Source organism: Lytechinus pictus, chromosome 3 (genome assembly GCF_037042905.1).
Source record: "Lytechinus pictus isolate F3 Inbred chromosome 3, Lp3.0, whole genome shotgun sequence".
In the NCBI taxonomy this organism is placed as follows: Eukaryota; Metazoa; Echinodermata; class Echinoidea; order Temnopleuroida; family Toxopneustidae; genus Lytechinus; species Lytechinus pictus.
Genome location: NC_087247.1, coordinates 11,403,865 through 11,423,803, shown reverse-complemented (window position 1 = coordinate 11,423,803; position 19,939 = coordinate 11,403,865). Strand labels below are relative to the sequence as shown.

At 37.1% G+C, this 19,939-nt stretch overlaps 2 protein-coding genes across 5 annotated transcripts in view; one reads left to right on the top strand and one right to left on the bottom strand.

Moving 5' to 3' along the window:
* Positions 1-2,195, bottom strand: part of LOC129255909 (telomerase protein component 1-like) — a 57,079-nt gene extending 54,884 nt beyond the window's left edge. The window contains exons 1-2 of one of the 2 annotated variants that reach the window (XM_064096367.1): positions 1,832-2,195; positions 90-856 (exon numbers count right to left, since the gene is read on the bottom strand). In XM_064096367.1, the coding sequence (XP_063952437.1) occupies positions 90-785 (696 nt within the window). In that variant the 5' untranslated portion in view covers positions 786-856; positions 1,832-2,195. Of the gene's footprint in view, positions 1-89; positions 857-1,606 lie in introns of both variants that reach the window. The other variant, XM_064096366.1, reaches the window with a different exon arrangement.
* LOC129257838 (kinesin-like protein KIF23) overlaps positions 1,695-19,939 on the top strand; it is a 55,105-nt gene continuing 36,860 nt past the window's right edge. For 2 of the 3 annotated variants that reach the window (XR_010292912.1, XM_064096369.1), the window contains exons 1-14: positions 1,695-2,375; positions 4,244-4,307; positions 7,619-7,708; positions 7,925-7,960; positions 8,346-8,451; positions 9,060-9,196; positions 9,770-9,939; positions 12,280-12,444; positions 15,200-15,312; positions 16,089-16,210; positions 16,643-16,825; positions 17,199-17,318; positions 18,201-18,297; positions 18,742-18,839. Coding sequence is in view for 2 of the 3 variants with exons in the window: in XM_064096369.1 (XP_063952439.1) it covers positions 2,365-2,375; positions 4,244-4,307; positions 7,619-7,708; positions 7,925-7,960; positions 8,346-8,451; positions 9,060-9,196; positions 9,770-9,939; positions 12,280-12,444; positions 15,200-15,312; positions 16,089-16,210; positions 16,643-16,825; positions 17,199-17,318; positions 18,201-18,297; positions 18,742-18,839 (1,512 nt within the window). In the remaining variant the exon portion in view is untranslated. Of the gene's footprint in view, positions 2,376-4,243; positions 4,308-7,618; positions 7,709-7,924; positions 7,961-8,345; positions 8,452-9,059; positions 9,197-9,769; positions 9,940-12,279; positions 12,445-13,171; positions 13,196-15,199; positions 15,313-16,088; positions 16,211-16,642; positions 16,826-17,198; positions 17,319-18,200; positions 18,298-18,741; positions 18,840-19,939 lie in introns of all 3 variants that reach the window. The other variant, XM_064096368.1, reaches the window with a different exon arrangement.

The following is a 19,939-nucleotide window of genomic DNA, read 5'->3' as shown; positions in this document are numbered from 1 at the left end:
TAGATGCCTCATTTAAAAAAAAAGTAAACACAATGTATTTAGCTTGGCCTGATAAGTTGAATAGATGAATTTTTTAATTAATACTCTACCTTTAATTTTGTTGAGTAGTTTTCCCCTGGCTTTGTCGTCAGAGTTTTGGCCATGTCCAGCTTCTCAAACTGGTGATCATATTCCTGCACAGCTGGCTTTGCAACTGGAAGCTGTCGTGAGAAATCGTAGTCTGGCAGCTCACACGTGGTAAGGGTTGGGTCAATGACATTGTCCTCCTTCGACTGCTCTGGAAGATGCTGTGCTTTGATCTTCTTGGTCTTGGACTCCTCGGCTTGGGTGCTGTTGCTACGGCTCAAGCTGCGGGTCTTCTGGGAACCCTTCAAGACGCTGCCGTACCCTGAGGCTGATAAAGAGGATGATGATGAGAGAGAGCTGCCCATCGATAGCAAGCTTCCGCCTGCTAGAAGGGATCTTCCAGAGCTGCCCTGAAGCTTACTATGCAAACCAGTATTGGCTGTTGCAGAAGAGAGCAGCTTGTTTTCAATCAGTGGGGACTTGGTGCCCAGACTAGATGACTTCATGCCCAGGTTAAATTGGGACTTGCCATCTTTCTTCGAGACACCACCAAGCAGGGAGCTTCCAAAGAGGCTGCTTTTTTGGAGGGACATTCCAGTGGACGTCTGCTTGCTTGGGACCGACGCTTGACTGCAGCCATCATCCCTTGCCTTTCGCTTTGTTGCTGTTAGACCAGACGACAATGAACCCGTCAACAGAGGGTTTGACAGGTAACTCATCTTGACAAGTCGACAAATTTAATATCTAAAGTAGAAGCTGATTTTTTCCTCACTCATAAGTATGAATTATTCTGCATTTAAGAGAAACAGATGATTGAAAAAGAAAATCAATAAATTGTTGATTAGACTTCTGAATGGTAGTACGAATTTAGGATTCAAATTCAAGTAAGCAATAATTAAATGATTAAAGTTTTGTGAAATATAACCGAAATTTATATCATCCATCTTTAAAAGTCAACTCCAAGTAAATCTGCACATCAAATGCAATGCATCATTGGTAGAAGAGCTCTGCGGACATTGAAATGCTGATATTTATAAACAACACACTTTTGATTGAGAGATTTAATATTCCTTTGGGAAATCATTTCTTCTAAATATATTTCTGAACTTATTGACAGTATTTGGCCAGTAGCTATCTCGCCTGTATCTCACACACAGTTGCCCGCAGAAGCGCACACAAAATCTGATGAACTGATTTGCATGCAGAAAAGTTTTGGACACGCTCATGCTCATGCATAGGTGGGAAGTAAAATTGGTCTGGAATGGGAAACCTCTCTCTTAGCTGATCCCTCCGCTTCTTTGGAGATACCTGGACTCTGGAGTCTTCTCTTCCTCTTCTTCTGATGAAGTACAGTCCATCGTCTAGTTATTGTACTGTATTTGACAGGTCTGGTGTTGTGGAGTATGTACAGTGCCATTTTAAAAGATTCTAGCAATCTACTACTTTTTACTAGGCCTACATATTTTAGTAAAATATTTACTGTCATCTGAAACTGTTAATTTAATAAGAGAAACTCCTGTTTAATCAAACCTCAACTTACTTATTTTTCTTATCTTACTCCTGCTCAATAAAATAAAAAAAAATAAGACAAAATTCAAAACACCATCTTGACTCTCGAAGCAGTCTACAGGAATGAAATTCACTCAAGTGTCTCACTCTCAGTGAGTCAGTCAAACAAGGTTCAGTACCGCTACTACCGGTAATCGGTATTCAGTCTTAATTTCACTCAGACACACTTGGCTTGCCTTGAAGTTGATGAAATTACCTCTTCTTTACTACAAGCAGTGACATGACACTCTTTCCTTACTCCAAATTCCAATTTGAACTGAGCTTCATCTGTGTCTCGTACAGCTCTGTCTCTGCTCGCTCTACATCATGTAATGTAATTTCCGAAGTCTGTCATTGTCAAGTGCCATAAGACTGAGCTGAGCTTGTAGACTGTAGTTACATGTATGCCGAGGATCACGCCCCTGGCCCAGCCCGGTACCTTACCGCGATAGAGCAGGTCCCCGGAAGTTCAGGGGACAATGGTCTTGCACCATGCCTACGCAAGGATCAGCAATGATGCAAGTTCGCGAAATCTCCGTGTTTTGAAATGTCTCCCTCTCCGGCTACACTCTTGCAATTTCAACGATGATTGGCTCTTGATCTTTCGATCGATCGAGCGCGCTCGCTTTTTGAATGCAATATTGTGCGCAGACGATTTTTATGCATTTTGTGGCTGACCGATTTTCTTCTGAATTTGAGCAAAGATATCACCAAAATAGCTGTATTTCTGACTAGACAAGGGATCCCAACATGAAGCCAACGTAAGTAACTATCAAAGAATAAAAAACATGGTCACGACGAAGGTGGTCTGGATAATTTAAAGTATAGGTATGAACCGAGCCCTCGGTCATTTTCCACACAATATTTTTCTTTTTAGACCATTTTCATTACTGGCGTACCGGTATGCAACTCGTATGCATACAATGACCAATTCATTTATCACGAATCCGTGTTACCCTAATTTGCATTGCACAGGAGCCAAATCCCGGGGGCCCAGGTGACCATGCATACGCATACCATACTGTTTTAACCATTTTTGTGCAAGAAAAATGCCAAGACTAAAGACTTAAAGTTAGAGAATACCCACTGTCTTGCCTATATAATTCTGTGAATGAATATTTATTTTTAGCATGTTTAGTCAGTAATTTACTTCGTGCTTTTTATCGTTGTGTTGCTTTGGGCTTGGCCATTATAACCTCGTTCGTAGGATGAGTGGGCTTGGCTTTACCTTTGCCTTGGGCCGGCTTTGGCTTTACATTTTTGTTTCATGTTTGGTCAATCGAAGTTGGATTTTGACTTTTGTTTGAAACTTTGAGTTTTTATTTTTTATTTTTTTGGCTTTGAGTCATTGCCTTAATTTTGTTCTTTGTCAAGACTTAATTTTTAATTTTAGTTCACATCGTGTGAAGTGTCATCCAATGTTAACAGCTGGCAGCCGTCTGTTTCGAGTAGTTTTTTAACATTTTTATTTATTGTTAATTTCTCCTCGTACACAGACGGCTCCAGCCACCATTAGGGGATTAACAATGCAAAATCCCCCCGATTGGGCTCATCGAATTTTGTCTTTATTTCATAAAAATATATAAAAAGAACTGTACCAAGATAAAGATGTTTCCGTTTTGGCCTGAAATGCACCAAAACTGGGAAAAATAAACTTAAAAGGGGAAAAAACAGTGACCATGGTGACTTACTTCGGCTGTCGCGCAACTTCACTTCCCTGTTTTATCCGAACTTAATACATAAACATATGGCCATTGAGTCCCCTGTACAGATCGCGCTAGAACTTCGGTCTCTGTATTTGGTGAGTGGAGCCAATGGAGTTCAACGGAACAACCAACATAACAGAGACCAAAGCTTTTGGTCTACATCCAATGCAGCGTCGCTTCGTTTGCACTCATCTTTTCACCCATTTTATCAATCATGTTTTTCTCTTCCTTTAATTTAAGTTGAACTAGTTTTATAACATGATGTTCAACATGCATCATCATGTCATACATTATTGATTTGTTTTTAAATCTTTCTACCTTTCTTCATTCTTATTTCTTTTATTTCTTTCCCCTGAAGCTTTTATTTTTTCTTTCTTTCCTTCTTTCTTCCTTCCTTTTATCTTTTTTTAAAATTCCTTTTATTGCTCCTCATTTTTACTCTGTCAATTCATACAAAAGTACCGTAATAGAACTAAGGTGTAATTCATTCTTTTTTTTTCTTTCTTTCTTTCCTTTCTTTTTTAAATTCCTTTTATTGCTTCTCTTTCTTTTTGGCTTTCTGTCTTCCTTCTTTCCTTCCTGTCTTCCTTTCTTTCAATCAAACAAGGATGTAAAATTGTATTTGTAACCTTGTGCATCTGAGGGTTGACATATTTAGACATCTTCCTATGTATCGATGTGATTTTGCTGCTATCATAGAAGATTAACTGTATACGAAAGATACTTCAATGAAATAAAAAGTAATATTTTTTTTTCCTAACCTTCCCATTGGGGGCCCCACGTTTCATAAAAAGTTACAACTGTTGTAACTTTGCCATTATGACAACTACCATGGTAACCTTGATTTTGATTGGCTGCTGAGCCCAGTGCCATGGGACAAAAATGTAATATAATTTCTTGTATCATTTCATGTTTTTTTTTAGACGAGGCAAGACCCCTAAGAAGACACCTCGGAAGCCCCCTAGCTGTGCTAAGGACCCAGTAGAGGTAAGATACGGAAGGTGAAAAGTGATCGGAGATGACAAAATAATTCAGGATGAAAATTTCGTGTTGTGTCTTATCGAGTGAACTTGATGGGAAGTACATGTACAGTACCAGTCACAATTCGTTGACTACCTGTTTACCTGTTTCAACCAGAGAACATTAGATTCAGTGGACCAAATCTATTATTCTCTGGTTGAAACAGGTAAAAAGTCAATATCAATTTTCTCGTCAAGTCAACTTTGTCTGACAAGAAGACAAAAAGTCAACTTGATGAGGATGCCTTCTTGCCTTCCCATCCTTGTCAAGTCTGGGCCCTGTAAAATAAAGCCTAGTGATCGCGATTGATTGTGATTCACCTGAGTTTTTATTATTGATGATACACGATTATAAATGCATACAATCATAGACATGGGCCTCAAATTAATTGCTGTGCACTATGTTACACGGCCTTGATTAACAAGATGCAGAATCTTGCCATTTTGTCATGTCTTCCTGACTAGTTTACTTTATTGTATAATATACCCAGTATCATTGACATTGTCTTCCGGATTTATCTTGGTTGATTGGTGCACCTTTAAGATTCTGAAGTACTAGTTAATTTGAGATCAGCTGAATGTTTAATGAAGCACCTTGTCGGTGCTTTTTAGGGTTGTTTTACATAACAACGCTTCTTTTTCTGAGCCAATTAGTTGCAATAATTTCAGTGGTTTTTAACAGTTGTCAGTGAAAATTACTAACTATATATTTGTTCCATATATGTAGTGCTCCGCAGGAAAGTAGATGAAACAGATGATGAGGATGGCTAAGCTATTTAAATATAATATAAAGCACTGGGGCGGTATTCTGAGGTCATTTTATCTTTAAAATATTTTATTTTATCTCTTATAATGAAATTGGTATTCTGAGATGATATTTTATCTCTCAGATAGAATTTACAATTTTATCTTGCATATAGATTTTATCTTGCGTAAATATAGATGATACGCAACAGAATAGTGCCTGCGTAGACATACCCATCACGTATCTGGGTATTGCAACGCGGATGATGTGCTTGCGCCCAAATTACTTTTAAGAAAAAAATGAAATAAACTTATAAGAGGGTAGGGGCTATTTTATCTCCGTGCCGTTGATTTCACCAATATTTCTAGGTGAATTAACCCCAAATGTTGACATGAAAATGAAGAAAAATTATATATTTATTGAGAATAAAACCTTAACGTTATTCCTGTACAATCAGAGAGTATTGACTAATATTTTCCTTGAAATGAGGCTTGAAAAGATGCGATATAGACTTTGCAAAAAGATGAGAGTATTGTCCTTTTTGTTAAAAAGAAATCTCTGTAAAGACGCGCAAGCGTTTAGTGCAAGCGTTTTTTAAGTCAATAAATTGACGCAATCTCACCCCTTTGCCACACCTCCTGGCGGAATGGATTTCAATTGGTTGAGTGACACGAGAAAGCTATAAAAGCGCGTTTCTATTTGGATATTGATTAAAAAGTAGGTATGTCTTACAGAAATAAAATGAAGATAAAATTGTTCTCAGAATACCAATTCGGAGAGATTTTAAGGGTATTTTATCTCACTGATTTTAACGGATATAAAATATTTTATTTCATCTGAGATAAAATGGATCTCAGAATACCACCCCTGGGGCCCGTTTCATAAAGCTGTTCGTAAAATAAGAGCGACTTTAAGAACGACTGGTGAACATTTCTTACGCGCTAAACCATCGCCTACGCGCTAAACCATCGCCAATGAATATACAATTAACAACAAGAAATGATCACCAGTCGTTCTTAAAGTCGCTCTTAACTTACGAACAGCTTTATGAAACACCCACCAGGTCATTAAAACTAAGGGACTTTAAAAATTGAGCTAAATGCCTGGTAGAAATAGATAATCAGAATCTGTTGATAAACGGATATTATTCTTAACAGTACACTGCTTTTGTAATGCAAAAATGGGAGGTTATTTAAAGCTGTATACCATGAAATTGTTCAAATTTCATTTAAAAACTAGGGGTGGTATTCTGAGATCCATTTTATCTCACATTTTATCTCAGATAAAATAAAATATTTTATCTCCGTTAAAATCAGTGAGATAAAATACCCTTAAAATCTCTCCGAATCGGTATTCTGAGAACAAAATCTTCATTTTATCTCTGTAAGACACACCTACTTTTTAATCAATATCCAAATAGAAACGCGCTTTTATAGCATTCTCATGTCACTCAACCAATGGAAATCCATTCCGCCAGGAGGTGTGGCAAAGGGGTGAGATTGCGTCAATTTATTGACTTTGTATACGCTTGCGCGTCTTTACAGAGATTTTTTTTAAACAAAAATGACAATACTCTCATCTTTTTTCGAAGTCTATATCGCATCTTTTCAAGCATCATTTCAAAGACTATATTAGTGAAGAAAAGTCTTATGAAATACTTTCTGATTGTACAGGAATAACGTTAAGGTGTTATTCTCAATAAATATATAATTTTTCTTCATTTTGATGTCAACATTTGGGTTAATTCACCTAGAAATATTGGTGAAATTAACGTCGCAGAGATAAAATAGCCCCTACCCTCTTTTAAGTTTATTTCATTTTTTCTTCAAAGTAACATGGGCGCAAGCACACATCCGCGTTGCAATGGCCAGATACGCGAAGGGTATGTCTGCGCAGACAATAGTTCTGTTGCGTATAATCTATGGATACCCAAAATAAAATTTATACGCAAGAAAAAATTGTAAATTTTATCTGAGAGATAAAATGTCATCTCAGAATACCAATTTCATTTTAAGAGATAAAATGAAATATTTGAGAGATAAAATGACCTCAGAATACCGCCCCAGGTATTCCAGCAAATTCCAAATAAGTTGACTTACAATGGTATAATTAGGGATCAGTTATGGGGGGGGGGGGTAGCTGGATTTAAATTGAGGATAAAAGTTTTGTTTCCTTTTATTTTTCAAAGAAATATAAGGGTTTATGGGATGTGAAAATGCTTTTATGCATAAATTATTAAAAACATACATACTGTACATGTCCATTTAAACCTGTGTTAGTGGCCACCTGCCTACAATGACCACTAAAACTGGTTCCCATGGAGGCAGATTGTGTGTATAAGAACCTGTCTATAGCAGCCATCTGTCTATAAAGATCACATTTTGTGTTTCCCTTCCAAGGGTGGTTCCTAGTGGTCACTATAGACAGGTTTCATCGTACTTGACATTCCATCACAATCCATCGTTAGTTGAAATGTAAATATGAATATATCTTTGATTAATTCATTTGAAATGTATTCTATTGTGTCCGTGTAGGTTTACTGCAGGTTGCGACCACTGCAAGAGATTGAGGAGCTGTGTATTGAGGTCATCAACAGCAACACAATCCAGCTCAAACCACCTGAGGTATGATTCAGAACCTCTGCCTTTTTGTATGCATGTCTGCAATAATCTGTGCTTCTCATAAACCCACTTAATCCGCCAGTTCAAGTTTTATACGAAATGGAACTTAAATATTGAGATACATGATGTAGCTCAACTGACTTGAAAATGAAAATGTAAACTTAATGCAAAGTCACTTATAAAATTATTTACAGTACTTCTGTTGTTTATTCATTACAGGGTTCTCATGCATTCAGAACTGGCAATTACAAAGAGGTAAATTTACATTTTACATTTCATATGATGTCTGTGAAGTGTGCTTTCTTCCTGTCTCTCTCCAGCTATCTATAGATCTCTTCCTTTCCTTTTCTCCATGCACCTCTCCCTGTCTCTCCATCTATCTTCCACCCCCCCCCTCTCTCCATCTATCTTCCACCCCCCCCCTCTCTCTCTCTATGTATCTCTCTACCTATTTGGAATTCCATGTTTTCCCTTTTTGACCATACTTTATTCATCAATTTGTATTACTCTTTCTTTCCATGAGCGATCTTTTATTAAAATATATTCATCATATGTGTTTTTGTGTACTGTTAAAATCATGTTTTTAAAAGCTTTGGAGCAAATTGATAGAATTCTTGGTCATGATCTCTTTTTCTTACAGACACAGCATGTCTTCAAATTTGTTTTCAGCGAGGAATACTCGCAGAAAGCAGTGTATGACAGCATCGCACTGCCATTGGTTGAAGACCTTCTCCATGGAAAGAATTGTAAGTTATCTTTTTAGATTACCAACTATCACTTCCTAACCCATTATAAAACAACAAAGTTATATTTTAGTTGTAAAAACAGTTTGATGAATTGGATTTTATTGCTCTTGTGAATGTAAAACTTGTCAAAATTGATCAATTATACTTTTAATCACATATGGGATTCACATTTTGATATTCATAATTTTCTAATGTTTTGAAGATACTGTTAGGATTTTTCTGTAACTTTACAGAGCCCTTAGCTCTGAAACTAAAAGAAACATTGGACAGTAGAATTAATTTTGTTTTTATTTATGTGGCAAATCATGTACAAATTGTAATTGTTTATAAATACATGTATTGATTTTATCTCTTTGTATTTCAAGGCTCTTAGATGAATATCATTACTTTGGTATTGATTTGTTGCCAATATCATTTCAGATGATTGGCCGTTACCAGATATCTTAAATTTAGTATACAACTTTACCAGGTTTTAGAAAGTATAGTGGGGAATCATTCATTGAAGGTTTGGCCTTGCAGTTACTAATTTTTTTCTGAGGATGAATACATTCTCAATGTAACTTGGTGTTATCAGTATTCATCCATTTTCATCCTGATTTCTTTTTCAGCTTTGCTGTTTATGTATGGAGTGACGGGGTCGGGTAAGACGTACACCATGCAGGGGACACCCACGGACGGAGGAGTCCTGCCGAGGTGTCTTGATGTCCTTTTCAACAGCCTCGGTGATCTACAGGCCAGGAAATATGTAAGTTATTATCATCAATACGTACCAACCACCATCGAACAGATTTTCAGAATTTGTCAATCCTCCAGAAGGGACAGTGAATTTTCAATTTCCGAAAGCTTGTTTATTTCATTTCCAAATTTGATCTAAAATGGAAATTCTATTTTGTCATTAAAAAAAGATGAATATTTTCAAAGTTATATATTGTATGAATTTCCAAGTGAAAAGTAAAGAACCAAAACAAATTTTCTGTTTTGCTTTTCCAGTAAATGGAAAATCACTATCCTAACTCCAGTCCCAAGAGATTCGACTTATGCGAGTTCCACTCTACTACAAAACCTTGCACAACTGAAGAAAAGTGACATTTTGGTGTAGTCACACAGTCCTACATGTACATATCTGGTTAAATAGTAAATCACAATTGGATAAGTGTTTACAGAAAATTAACTTGTCAGAAGTAAGACTAGGGTATCCCTTATTCAAGACTAGAAAGATTACAACTGTAAGTATAGAAAACTGAAAAGTTGAAAATTTTAATTTCTTCATCAACCATTTTCATAATCTTGACTCAAAACATTTGTTAATCTTGTGTAGGTTTTCAAGCCGGACAGGGTGAATGGCATGGATGTACAGACGGAGGCCGATGCTATGTTGGAGAGACAGAAGAAGGAGTTGATGCCTCCGCCGGTAGCACCACGTACCCCACGCACTCCCAGGACACCCCAAAGCGCTCGTGCGCCCATCACACCTAGCAGAAAACCAAAGTTAGTACTGTGAAGTATTCCTATTAAAGTCAAATCACATTTATTTAGACTACGTTATGCAAAATATCCATTATGACGCACTTTTGAATTGAATTTTAGTCGACCGGTTTGGAGTTTCACAAAGTGTTAAGGTATACTAGGAGGCAATCTTAAGTGCCAAAGTGTGCCCCTTTATCTGAGACGTAATTTCATTTATGAAATGCATTTAATGAAATGATAAAAATCATAGTAGGCATTTATATAGTGCCATCTATCTAGAAATAATCTATTTCTATTATCTATTCCGAGGCGCACTATTATTAATACCCCAGCTTTAGCTCGAGCTGCCTTTCAGTGGGTAAAGTCCTTGCTGAAGGAAAACACACCATGGCTGGGATTCGAACCCACGTCCCTCCGATTGAAAGACGAGTCGTAACCACTGGATCACAATGCGCCTACATGCCAGAGGCAATGTTGCATGGCTTCGAGGCAGTTACATTTGGACAATAATGATCCACATTCAATAAAACTTGCATTGGATCTTTGTGGTTTTCATATTGATTTGTAATTATATATTTTGGAACGTGTATTTTTTCTAGATATCAGTGATAGAGTAGGAGATGGTAGCTTTGAAACCCAAGCAGTGTTGCCTACCATTCACTTTTTAACTGAACCGTCCAGTTTTTGTCTCGCCTGCATAGCAGAGCGAGACTATAGGCGCCGCTTTTCCGACGCCGGCGGCGGCGTCAACATCAAATCTTAACCTAAGGTTAAGTTTTTGAAATTACATCATAACTTAGAAAGTATATGGACCTAGTTCATGAAACTTGGACATAAGCTTAATCAAGTATTACTGAATATCCTGCCTGAGTTTCAGGTCACATGACCAAGGTCAAAGGTCATTTAGGGTCAATGAACTTAGACCATGTTGGGAGAATTATTTTCAAAATTTTAATCGAAGGTTAAGTTTTTGAAATGACATCATAACTTAGAAAGTATATGGACCTAGTTCATGAAACTTGAGCTTAAGGTTAATCAAGTATTACTGAACATCCTGCTTGAGATTCAGGTCACGTGACCAAGGTCAAAGGTCATTTTGGGTCAATGAACTTTGGTCAAGTTGGGGGTATTTGTTGAATTACTATCATAACTTTGAAAATTTATGGATCTTTTTCATGAAACTTGGACATAAGATTAATCAAGTACCACTGAATATCCTGTGCGAGTTTCAGGTCACATGACCATGGTCAATGGTCATTTAAGGTCAATGAACTTTGGCCGTGTTGGGGATATTTGTTAAATTACCATCCTAACTCTGAAAGTTTATGGATCTAGTTCATAAAACTTGGACATAAGAGTAATCAAGTATCACTGAGCATCCTGTACAAGTTTCAGGTCACATGACCATGGTCAAAGGTCATTAAACGTCAATGAACTTTGGCCGTGTTAGGGGTATTTGTTGAATTACCATCCTAACTCTGAAAGTTTATGGATCTAGTTCATACAACTTGGGATATAAGAGTAATCAAGTATCACTGAACATCCCCTGTGAGTTTCAGGTCACAAAACCAAGTTCAAAGGTCAGTTAAGGTCAATAAACTTAGGCCATGTAAGGGTAATTGTTGAATTGCCATCATAACTTTGAAAGTTTATGGATAGAGTGAATGAAGTGTGGACATGGGTGTAGTTGACAAGTCTTAAGTCACCGTTCAAATGTCATTTATGGTCAATGAACGTGGTATTATGTCATTATATGAATGGTGTTTTTGTGAATGATTATTTAATAGTAGTTTTCAAAGTTAGCACTGCTGCTATATTAAATCGCGTAATGCAGGCGAGACTGCCAGAGGCGTTCCACTTGTTGAAGATTTAATTTCCCTAAAAAACTTAACATTCAGATTTTGTGAGTATGGATTTGGGTGCATCTTTTAGTGTGTCAATTATTAATATTGTTTTTTAATATATTCAATTATCCATTTCTGTATTCTGGTTGGGCAAATCATAACACACCCAAGTAGAGTTATTCTTGAGGCTGAATTTTCTCTCAAGATACCAGTTTGCACAATTGTAAGTCCAAAAATGCAAAAGCTCCCTACCGTGGGAGGGGGACACCCCCTTGGTCGCTTTGCTCTCTCGCAATATTTGGTTCAGTTTTCTGCATTTCAAATGTTGGCAAATCTGCCCAAGCATTGATTACAACAGAGGTATTATGGGACCTTCTTCCTGCCATCTTGCCACTCAGTATTTAGTTGCAGAAGGGTAATAATTGCCCTTCTCCAACTAAATAATAATGTAGAAGGATGTTTGATGTTTGCAGGTCTTTATCAGTTGTGAACCATTGATTCTTTTTTCAATCCCCAGGAAAGCTTTTCCGGACTTGGACAACTTTGTACGGGTTCCGGACCCTACTTGCCTCAGCACCGTGGACGAGGATAACAACTATGCCATCTATGTTTCCTACGTTGAGATCTACAACAATCAGATCTTTGACCTCCTAGAGGAGGTTCCCTACTCACTCCATTCAAAGTGAGTATCTTGAAACATAAATGCCTGTATTCTAATCTTGGGTTTGATTCATACTCTGATCTCAAGTTCAGTAATTATATCGATGAATACCCCAGACCTGCCAACTGTCCTGATTTTATCAGGATGGTCCTGATTTTCAACTTTCAAAATGGCAAAAAAAAAATCAGGATGTGCTGATAAATAGAGCCATTCACTCCTTAATACATCTTTAATAGCCCAGTCCTTTTAAGGTTAAAGTTGCTAAAATACAGGATATTCAGGGGGAACTTCCATCTTGACCCCTGCCTCATTCCCAGGGTCTCAGTCGGCCCTCTGGACCCTCGGCCTTTGGGCTTGGCTGTCCAGATTTTGCATATCTCTAAATGCTGGCAAGTATGACTGACACTATTAAACCTCATACACCAAAGGTTAAATTTTTTCGGCACATTTGGTGCTCAGTGATTTTAATCACCATTAGATCATGGGGTCAAATGACATTGTCATAACTGTGTGTTGACATACATGTCACAATCATTGTATAAAAGTCATGTTCCACTGTTTGTTAATCATTTGTAACTCATTTCATGTTATCATGCCAACTTGGAGGTTCACATCACTTTACCATACAGTTCACCCAATGAAATGAAGCTATGAAGTTACACGTCCCTAACGCTTATTCATTATGTTTATGTACTTTATGATTTTATACATTTCTCTTTTTTCTTCAATACCTTGTTGCTTACACCAGGAATCGTTGGAACAGAGATGAAATGTATGTTATTGAGTTTTCTGTTTGGTTTCTTTATTTCATATTTATTTTATAGCTGGTTTTATGTTTCCTGCTTTGCTTTTCTGTTTAGTTCTTTTTAATTAGGGCCACTTCACAACTAAGTGCAGTGATTGAAAATGGTGTTATTAAAGTGGTTTTAGTATCACTCTTCTTTCAATCATGTTTTGTTTTAAACAAATTTGTATTACCAAATTCTACTCACTATTCTATTTATATGTAAATCGCTTTAGAGATTCTGATCTGATGTATTAAGTTCTGTATCAAAGCAAAGTATGTAAGTTTCTACCAACCTTAATAATATTTTTGACAAGCTCTCATCCACTCTCATGGACATTCTAAAGCCTGTCAAAATATATTGTTCAGGGTTGGTAGAAGCCTACACATTATTTTATTCAATTTATGATTAATTATTATATTAATTTATTTTCCCTTCCACTTGATGCTGTCCTCTCATTTTCCCTGTGACTGAAGTGCATACAGTTACTATTTGTTTATATTTCAAAGCTAATTCACTGTTAAGTTTTATATGCATATTAACAATTAGTCATTAGTCGAAAAAGAATACTTCTAATTTCCTCTTTTCACCCTTTCTTGTCTTTCCATTTCAATTTTCTGCCTGTATTTCCTTTCCCTTCTTCATATTACACATGGTGGACCGACCGTAAACCGTCTCCACGTCATTAACTCCACCATGCAAACCTACAAAGATCATCTGAGGCATTAGTCATTTTGCATGTAAAAGGCACTTTTGCAGCTATTTTAGTATGAATGTACATGTAGAAGGCTATATGAAAAAAAACCCAAAACATGCTCCTCTTTGTTGTAAGGAATTTCAAGGCCTGTTTATAATTGTGTTTAGGTGATATTCCTTTTCAGCTTTTATTTACCTTAAGCCCCCCTCACACTTAGTCGGAATCAGCAGGAATCAAGCAGAAGCTGGAACAAAAAAAGTATTCAAAAATCTAGAAATTTTTGGGAGGAACTTATGAATTCACCAAACTGGAGTTGAAATTCAGTAAATTGACCAGGTGAATCATCATACACTAGTAAAAATGAACTGCAATGGAGTCAGATTGATAATTCGTGCTATATTCTTGGACATTCTAGGCACATTCTAAATATTCTGAGTGCATTCGAAATATTTTGTCATTTCTTTTGGCCGTCCCGAAGGTTTTGGTCATGTTCAAAACATTCGAGGGGTATTTTCGAACGGTGTTGGAAGTAGATTTAAATGACCAACTGGTGGTCGAACAATAGTCCTTTCATTCTGGCCAATTCTGCTTGATTCGGAATAAGTGTGATGGGGGCTTTAGATTATGAAGATTTTAGTTAATGGCTATTAGCTTTTCAAATAACTTTGAGGAAATGATATTGAAAACATTAAAAAAAATACTGCTACGCAAAGCAGACCTTGTACTCAAATAATCCAATTCATTGTCTCTTTGCAATATATTGCATATCTCTTGTTAAAAAAATGATTGTAATAGAACTTCAGTAGTCAATATAAGTTCGGGTAGAGTTGGGCATCTACAATGGATATGCAATTCAAAGTTTGACTAAAAGTAATTTAGTACTGTTAAACTTGTATTGAATAGTACATGTATGTTGCTTAGCATGCAGTATTCAATTTTTAATGCAAGGAAAGGGTCTTGTAAATTTGGTCTATATGTAAGAAAGGGTCTTGTAAATTTGGTCTATATGTAAGTCAAGAATAAGAATCGGAATTGGTTAAACAAGGCTGGTTGTGGATGTTACCTAAAGACAAAAACAATACAGAATGGTACTTTCCTTATTTGGGTGTGTGTGTGTGTGTCTTAAAATTTGTCATAAATGTAGAGAAGATGAATGCCATACCTATGTACCTTTCAATTGTACATTAATGTTTACTTTCTCTTTCATTGTTCTCATGCCCATTTGCATTATGATGTCCACTCTGAAAAAAAAAAATTTTAACCATATTTTTTTCCTATTTCATTTACTTTTTAGGGGTTTGACACCAAGAATTCTGAGAGAAGATTGCAATCATAACATGTATGTTGCGATGTGTACTGAGATAGAGGTCAAGTCAACAGATGATGCATATAAGGTCTTCCTCAAAGGTAACAATCCAAATAAGACTCCCTCCTTTTTAATAAAATCGTTCAATTTGGTATATTGTGATGCAATATTGGATTTTACTTCATTTGGCATCATCAGCTTAGCAAGTTAAAAAGTATGGCAAGGTATATGTTGGATGACACATGTAGAAGTAAGGGAAACTCTGCATTAGTCGAATATTTTGGGACTCCACAGGAATCTGTTCCACTTAGAGGAGAAATTTTACCTAGGAGAGGAGAGGGGAGGGGGGTGTTTCACCATGATTTAAGTATAACTTAGAGTCGCACTTAAATGCCTAGTTGCCTGCGATATAAAATGCATGTCCGCATTTGTCAGATCGTGCCAAGAGGACGCGCACTATTGCGCAATGATTGCGTGTTGCATATCATGTACGTGTCGGCATTTAGATACAACTCTAAGTCATACTTAAATCTTTGTGAAACGGCCCCATGGTCTAAAGAATTTATTTGACTCTGGCAAATATTTGACTTAGGGAAGGTCTTCTCATGCAAGGTTACCTACATGTACATGTCAATGAATCAAACTGTTTATAGAAGGATAATAGAGTTTTGCTTCTCAGGCAAGTTAAGGGAGAATGGGAACTGAATGTGGAAAGTTGCTTGGTGTCATGTTTTTGGTTCTCACCTATTGACATTCTGCCAATTATTAATCAAGTGAATCAATAGCGTATTCACAGCTGAGAAGGTCAGGAGGAGCAAAATAAGTATTTTGAAAGCTATCCATAAATGACCTTTGACCTTGACTGTTAACACAACAGGTCAGGCCAGGCGTAAGGTTGCTCACACCCAGCTGAACACAGAGTCAAGTCGTAGCCACAGTGTCTTCAATATCAGACTGGTCCAGGCACCCCTAGACTCACTGGGCCAGGAGGTCATACAGGTAAGACAGTCAACAGAGCGGGGTCCTGTATTATAAACACAAACGTTAGCCAGCCAGTAGCCGTATGCTTGATTTTCATGAGTAATTGTTCATATTGTTCTATGATGATTGCTAAGCTTTGTGTTACCGGGCCCAGTTTGGCATTTGATGTGAATGGAAATGTTCCGGAGTAGGTCTTTATGTTTTTTAGGATATGAAAATTCACTGAATGATTGGCAGGGTTCCCAGCCCATCAGGAATAATCAGGGGCAATCGTTTTTCTTTTTCCACTCGACAAAAATTCGAGGAATTGGATAGAAATGCCTCAAATCAGGGAAGTTTGATTGGCTTCAACTCTTGTGCTAAACATGCTTAAGGCAATTGTGTGTACTACGGAGGCCGCTTCAGCAACAGTTCAGTAAACCATTTTTTATGATAATTACTATTGTTCAGGACAAGGACCAGATTGCCATCAGCCAGCTGTCCCTGGTTGACCTGGCTGGAAGTGAAAGGACCAACCGAACCAACAACACGGGGGACAGACTCAAGGAAGCCGGTAGCATCAATGCGTCGCTGATGACACTCAGAACATGCATCGAGACGTTGAGAGAGAACCAGTCGGAAGGAGCCAACAAGGTCAGTTGAAACTGTCTCAGAATCTGATGGATCTTCTCTTGATCTGGGTTGGAGTTGTTCAAGGTTGCGACTTTGGGGGTGTTGCATTGCAAGAAAATTTTTGCTATCAATTGCAAATTTCGGATGCAAATTTTCCAATGATAGGTCGATGTTCAATCAAAGCAAATCGATATATACCTGTTGATAGAAAAAGGAGACTTGCGATCTATTGCAAATTTGTAATTAATTGCAATTAATTTTGATTTGAAGGACTTTCAACATTCCGTAATTCTCTGTTACCTCTAATAACAAAACACAAAGACTGAATCGGAACAGAGTTAATCTATTGTCAATCGCTGCTCACTGGTAATGAAATGATGTTTCTTTTCCACAGATGGTCCCTTACAGAACGTCCAAACTCACCCATCTTTTCAAGAACTACTTTGACGGTGAGGGTAAAGTCCGTATGGTGGTGTGTGTCAACCCCAGTGCAAAGGACTATGATGAAACCACTGTAAGTTTTGGTATAATCTCCGATATAGCTTAATTTGCGTGTATATGTAAATCGTGTCAGTGCAAGAACGCCCTTATAACCACAATTTTTTGTATCACATGCGCACAAAAACGCCCTTGGCAACGCACATAAGTGCAATATGTAAAGGCGTTTCTTTACGGATGTGGTGCACGAAAATGTTTTGCTGAGGGCATTCTTGCACCGCTACAACGGAATATAAACCAAATAGTTTTCAGATTTTTATCCTTGATCATCCCCCTTTTCAGATAATCCTTGTTACGAAAGAGCCCTCCAATTACTACCTAGTTCAATACCAAGCATAATTTGACAATGACTGAAGAATAATCCCCTGTAGGATTGGCTCACACCTTTGCATTTTAAGCTACTTACTAGTATTGCTTTGCAAACAGAAAGCAACAAGATGCAGTTTTACACAGCATTCTCCGCATTATATTTGATTGCACTTCCTTTTTTGCGTACCAACTCGATAGAGTTGCACTCGGCGTAGCGAGGTGATGCAAGCTAAGGCAAGGTAAATTGAGCAGTAACACTGTTACCCTGCATGAGATGCTTGCTGTTACTTGTTTCGCATCCTTGCGTGTCCTTGCTCGAATTTGTCGTTGCCACTGTCATTACCACTCGTCTTTGCTCATTTGGATTTAGTTGCATTCAGTTGCGAATACTTGGACAAAAAAATCCAACTGCTGAGCTAGGACACAAGGCTTCTGCGTATTAAACTTGTATTTAGTTGTATTTAACTTTTTGTTCTTTGTTGCCGTTGACTGCGATTGTCTGCATTCGGAAAATACAGTTGAAAGTTCTATGATGAATATGAATGGTTGATTACTGATGAAGCTTTGGTCTTGTTTTTGCTTCAAACAGCATGTTATGAGGTTTGCAGAGATCACGCAGGAAGTACAAGTAGCGAGACCAACAGAGGTCAGATTTGACATCGGTCTTACCCCAGGCAGGAGAAAGGGTGAGTGCATATACATTTAAGATTATCAGAAACTTTGTTGATTTTGAAGTGGAGTGCTTGACTATGATAGACTATCTGAGGAGTGAGATTTCAGCTATTTCGCTTTTTTATTTTCAGCTTAATTCCAGCTTTATTTTAGCTTCCGTCTGTACAAAAGCCATGGGAGCTCTTTCAATTTTAGTCTTTTCAACGTGCTTCAGCTTTTTTAAATTTATTCTGAGTAGTTTGAGGGTTTTCAATTCACAAGAGAGTATATATCTTAGTCAGTACTACTAAGAGAAAGAATATAATAAAATGCAAATCAGTTCTTCTGGTTACGCAAAATAAAATTGTTGACATGGTTAAGATGATCGGAAATTTGTTTAGCTGACAAATTAACCCCCCATCAAAAGTCAAGTTATCTTTAATTCTCATTAAATATTGCATTTTCTATTTTTCTTGCAGCCAATGAAGAATATAAGAAACTTCTTGAGGAGAACGGTGGTGATCTGCCACCTCCATCCCCACTTCTCTCCCTTGGACCACCGTTTCCACTCTTACAGGTTCGTTCGTTTTTATTTTGGAATATTTGATTTAAAAAAAACATTAGAAACATTAAATAAGATAGATAAAATGGATTTTATTGAAAAGAACATGTCTAGCAGTACAAACTGAAATGAACATGAATTACCTATCAGAAGAATCATGAGAAATTAAACAATAAAGAGTATAAAACATTGGGCATTACAAGGTCATTCCCGTAGTGCACTTGAGAAAGAACCGAAAAGGAGGAGGAAAAGAGGAGAGTATCCAGGCACCCTGGAGAAATTGACTATAAAACATTAACCTAGAGTGCACCAGGAAAATGACCCAGCATATACTTTCATGAAATTAAACTTAGCAATCATTGATAATTAAACTAATGAGATGGATGTAAATATTAAAGGAGAATGAAACTCTTGAAGCAAGTTAGCTTTTGTGAAAGCAGAAAAATCAAAGAATAAGATCAACAAAAGTTTGAGTAAAATAGGACTAGCAATAGAAGAGTTATGAGCATTTGAATGTCGAGATCACTAATGCTATGGAGATCCTCCCATTGGCAATGCGACCAAGATCTATGATATCACAGATGAACAACTCTCCCCTTTTGGACACTGAAAATATACCCCAAAACATCTCTTTTTGCTCATTCTAATCATATGACAAACGATTCATCAATGATATAATGTTGTGAAACCTCTGTACTTGTCCTCTCATAAAGAGAACACCTAACCTTGTGTTAGACTCTATAAAAGTGAGAATATAGGTGAAATAAGTACTAAAGTAATAAGGGAGTTGTACGTGTGTGACATCACAGATCTTGGTCGCATTGCCAATGGGAGGATCTACATGGCATTAGTGATCTCAATATTCAAATGCTCATAACTTTCTTATTATTCATTCAATCTTCCTCAAACTTCCAACAATATGTTTCTTTGATTTTTCTCTATGATATGGATTCAGCTGGTTTCAAGGGTTTCATTCTCCTTTAATCTATTGAAATCCTACAGAGAAAAGAGCAACAATAAGGTGAATTACCTTAACCATTAAAATATATGAATAACACTAATTACCCTTAAATTTCTTAAAACCAGTGAGATCAGGCTTATAACTAGGATATTGC